Source organism: Priapulus caudatus, unplaced genomic scaffold (genome assembly GCF_000485595.1).
Source record: "Priapulus caudatus unplaced genomic scaffold, Priapulus_caudatus-5.0.1 Scaffold278, whole genome shotgun sequence".
Taxonomy (NCBI): domain Eukaryota; kingdom Metazoa; phylum Priapulida; class Priapulimorpha; order Priapulimorphida; family Priapulidae; genus Priapulus; species Priapulus caudatus.
Window position 1 is genome coordinate 310701 of NW_014577339.1, and position 4767 is coordinate 315467.

General features: G+C 43.7%; 1 protein-coding gene across 1 annotated transcript in view; it reads right to left on the reverse strand.

Moving 5' to 3' along the window:
* LOC106808442 (zinc finger protein 628-like) overlaps nt 1-4767 on the reverse strand; it is a 27929-nt gene that overhangs the window by 19195 nt on the left and 3967 nt on the right. The window contains exons 2-3 of the mRNA XM_014811166.1: nt 1778-2082; nt 509-894 (exon numbers count right to left, since the gene is read on the reverse strand). Coding sequence (XP_014666652.1) covers nt 509-894; nt 1778-2048 — 657 coding nt within the window. The 5' untranslated portion in view covers nt 2049-2082. The remainder of the gene's footprint in view (nt 1-508; nt 895-1777; nt 2083-4767) is intronic.

The window sequence follows — 4767 nt, forward strand, 5'->3', positions numbered from 1 at the left end:
TCTGCCTGCCTTCACAAAACCTTTACTTCTAGTTACGAACGCTGCTAAACCACATCACTCACCAAAGCCAAGTCTGCCTGCCTTCACAAAACCTTTACTTCTAGTTACGAACGCTGCTAAACCACATCACTCACCAAAGCCAAGTCTGCCTGCCTTCACAAAACCTTTACTTCTAGTTACGAACGCTGCTAAACCACATCACTCACCAAAGCCAAGTCTGCCTGCCTTCACAAAACCTTCACTTCTAGTTACGAACGCTGCTAAACCACATCACTCACCAAAGCCAAGTCTGCCTGCCTTCACAAAACCTTTACTTCTAAGTTCTAGTTACGAACGCTGCTAAACCACATCACTCACCAAAGCCAAGTCTGCCTGCCTTCACAAAACCTTTACTTCTAGTTATGAACGTACGCTACTAAACCATATCATCACTCACCGAAGCCATTGAAGCCTGCCTTCACAAAACCTTTACTTCTAGTTACGAACGCCGCTATGCGATCTCACTCACCGACATCAGGTCTAGGTTGTCGCGCCTCGTGGATCGCCTCGCACTCACGCGCTGCCCGGCGGCAGCAGCGGCCGCATGCTGCGCCGAGTGCCTCCTGCTGCGCGTCACAATCATCTCATCCTCGTCGCCACGACGACCGCTGCCTCCCTGCGCCGCCAGCTTGCTCGCGATCACGTCGATACGGCCCTTGCGCACGGGCGCCTGCCCGCCAGCCGACGACACCAGCCGGGGGATGTTCAGCCCCTGATTCGAGCCGTTGCTGTTCGTGTCTCCCTCCTCTTCCTCCTCGTCGTCTTCTTCTTCAAACGTCCCTCGGGAGGAGTAGTCCACGTCGTCGCCGGCTTCTGCGCTGTTCTCCACCGTCGAGTCGCTGCTCTCAGCGCCACCTACACGTGCGGTGATTTTTTAGCGGTATTTTGCGAGTTTGATAAAAAAAATCGAGTTGTGGTTGGGTGAATTTTGCGATCAGATCTAGGGATGACTTGTTCATTCCAGAATATCAAGACCGTACATCGAGCGGTTAAAATTTGTGACCAACTGTTGACGGACGCACGGACGCACGGACAATCATGCAATTCTACAAGCTGCATCTGACTTCGTCAGCTGAGCTAACAAAAATGCGGCAATAAAATTTGCACATAGCAGGGGTAGAAATTAACTTTTGAACAAGGGAGTACAATGAACTACCTGTCCTCTAAAAGAGGGAGTCCGCAGCAAAATAAGGAAGTCAGTGGTCTGAAATTCAAAATTAAAGATTTGCTGGAAAAATACTGTAATTCCGTGAGGCCGTGCTCTGGAACGAACTATAGTTAGTATAGCAGAATTTTCAGGGAGTCACACGAACTCCTGCATATGTCAAATCAGGGAGTCCGACAGTAAATCAGGGAGTCCGACAGTAAATCAGGAAGTCCGACAGTAAATCAGGGAGTCCGACAGTAAATCAGGGAGTATTTGACTCCGGACTCATGTTAATTTCGCACCCTGCATAGAAAAAGGCTCCCAGTAGCTATAGCTTTTCTTAGGCTAAAAATTATTTTGGAGGTTTATGTTTTAGTTGAAGCCCACAGACGAAGGCTGGCTCACCCCCTCCAGTGTTTAAAACATATATATGTAAAATCCTGGTAATTTTTTACAAACTATAGATAAATTCACACAAAAGCAAACCAGTAAAAGGTGAGCATAGAGTGTATACCAGGCTGAAGGCGAGATTTACCTACAAGCACCATGTTTTGGCTTACAATATGCATACAATACATGAGAAAAACTCACCTTTCCCCATATTGGTTTGCTGCTCCCCACTATGACTTCCTACATTGGCGCCCTGCTCATCTGCTGCGCCATCAAACTCCTTGCCCTCTGCCTCGTCACATTCACTGCTGTCATCAGCCACCAGCCCCGCACACGCAGACTGTAGAAGGTCGGTGGGCGGCGGCTTCTGAGACAGATTGCCATGGTGATTAAGAGGCTGCTCGCCATCTCTCTGCAGCTGCAGCCACGCGTTGACGTCGACGGAAGCCACCTCGTCCACCTGCTGGTCCATTACTGTCAACTCTCAACGACACACGCTTGATGACCTGATGACAAATGCAAGTATGTCTCGATACCATCATAGGTGTATAAAAAAAACTAATGCATACAAAACCGCAATATGAAATCAAAGTGGAAATTCTATTGGTATCTAGCTTTATGGAAATGCTCTAGACATAATCCCAGAGGTCCCAAGTTGGGAAAATCCAAGAAAGGGAGCCAGCAATCCAAGAGAGGGAGCACTTGTGATAATGGTCCATCGCCGTTTTTTTGCAGTGCGCAAAAACAGGAAAAAAGTTGTGGTGGGCTGCGATATGTGTTTGTCGCGGTGCACCACCATTTTTTATAAAGAATACATGTAAAATAAAATGCATATTCATGTTAATTTATGGGTTCACATTTATTTATTATTATACGAGTATATTACACATTGCATCACATTAATGCTTGACATTTGTGGCCTTTTATTGTTCGCTGGAATCAAAGTACATCAACAACAACGGCAAATTTAGTAATTTACTGATGTAAATTTTCATATGGCTGAAAAATGTTATGACCGGGAGCTTCTGGACTCATTCCAGGGCACCGGGAGCAGCGTGTCATACCGGGAGGATCCCGGTGAGACCGAGACACTTGGGACGTCTGTAATCCTCCTCCCTTCCCTTCCCCTCCTCCACCTCCTATGCTGTAAATATGGCCTTCCTGCTCCTCATCTGCCTTTTACTATTCTTCTCCCCCTTCCCCATATATGGTAATGCCTTAGATAATCCCAATTATCATTCTCCTCCACCCCTCCCCCCTCCTCCTGGTAGTTTGAGATATATATAGTCCTCTTTCTTCTCCGCATATACCATCCCTACGCTATTTTATGACACTGTGTAAAGCAAGAATTAACAAAACAAAAAAATTCACTTATACATATACTCTATAATTCTATGCCAAATATTAATAACATATAATAGTATATTAAATATGTGTATAAAATATCAAGAGAATATAAACCCTTTATTTATACTTTGTACATACAGGGGTAGAAATAAACTTTTGAACACGGGAGTCCAACGGAACCCCCGGAACGGTACTCTCAAAAACAGGGAGTCCGGGGCAAAATGAGGGAGTCCGCAGTCTGAGCTAGGTTCAAAATTAAAGATATTAACAATATTTAATGCATGTGCTTATTTTTAAGATTCATGCGGCTGTACGTCTGCCAAATTTTCTTTGGATATTAGGCTTAGCTGAAAAAATACTGTAATTCCACGAGGCCATGCTCTGGAACGAACTAGTTAGTATGGCAGAATTTTCAGGGAGTCACACGGACTCCTGCATATGTCAAATCAGGGAGTCCGACAGTAAATCAGGTAGTATTTGACTCCGGACTCCCGTTAATTTCGCACCCTGTTCAAATGTTCTTGATTATGTGTTTAATTGTGTTATATATATATATGTATATATGGGTGATTCTCCAACTAGGGTTAAATTGCAGTTTCCAGACACTGGGAAAAAATACTTTCCGATGTTTCATTTTACATTTTTATTATGAGACTGGATATGTGATTAGTCAAAAACCACGACGAGCAGCGCACTCACTACGATTTTTTTTTTCTAGATGCATACATGTAACACAGCCTCATCTTGTCAACTCCGTTACGACTTGTAACGAAGTTGACCGTAACGGAGTTGATGATTTTAACTTGTTTTAGCCTGTGCACCCACCAGGCTACCATGTAGAATTGAAACAATCGTGTGACTTTTAAGAGGGATTTATAATGCTTTCATTATCTCACTCATGCCAGGGGCATGTACAGGATTTGTACCAGGGGGGGGGGGTCTAACCGTAACCTAAACTTGCGAGCACGCGAAGGGGGGGTCTGGGGTTATTTGAATAATTGGTAATTTTGAAATTAGACCCCCTTATATGCGTTTTCTGCGCGAGCAGGGGGGGGAGGGGGTTCCGAACCCCCTGGACCCTCCACCCCCTGTGCACGCCCCTGCAGGTGTAACAGAGGTGATGGGGGAATAAAGCTACTAAACTTTTTTTCAACTTTTTTCCACATAAAGTTCCAAATTTCAGTTGTCCATTATTTCTCCATTTTGAAAAAAACTTATGAAACCATAGATGAAACAATAAACAACGCATCTGATTGGTGGCTTCTTTAGTTCCTGATGGCAACTGATGGCAGCATTATACAGTTGTAACGAAGTTGACGGAAATTCAGGACAAACCTATTTTGGGCCACTGAGGGAAAAGTATGGATTCCAAATACTGAAATACCTAAAACTTTTACAAAATATACTTCTAGAGACAGTGATTTTCCGTTCCAAAAATTGCCTTTTCTGTTTAGGAAAATCATGAATTCCGTTCCAAAGTAAAGAAAAAATGGAAATTCCGTTTTGCCATAGAGATTGTACACATCAAAAATGCAAAATCCGTTTACATATATTTGCATGAAAAAAAAGTATTTGGTACAACATTTGAAACCGGAACCGGCACCGAAACAGGGCTACCAAAAGTCGTAATTGTAAGTCATTTCGCTCTGAAACTTGTCTGAATGTAAACCATATCATTACCAAAGCTATTGTCGACTGTTTTTTTGTGATTTTATTGAAATTTCCATGTTGTAATATGTTCAAATTACGTTTTCCGCGTTTTTCCGTTTGAAAACATCTTTTCCGTTTCCAATGGCCGTTTCCGTGTTTTCCGTCCGTTTTCCGCGATCGCGGAAAATCACTGT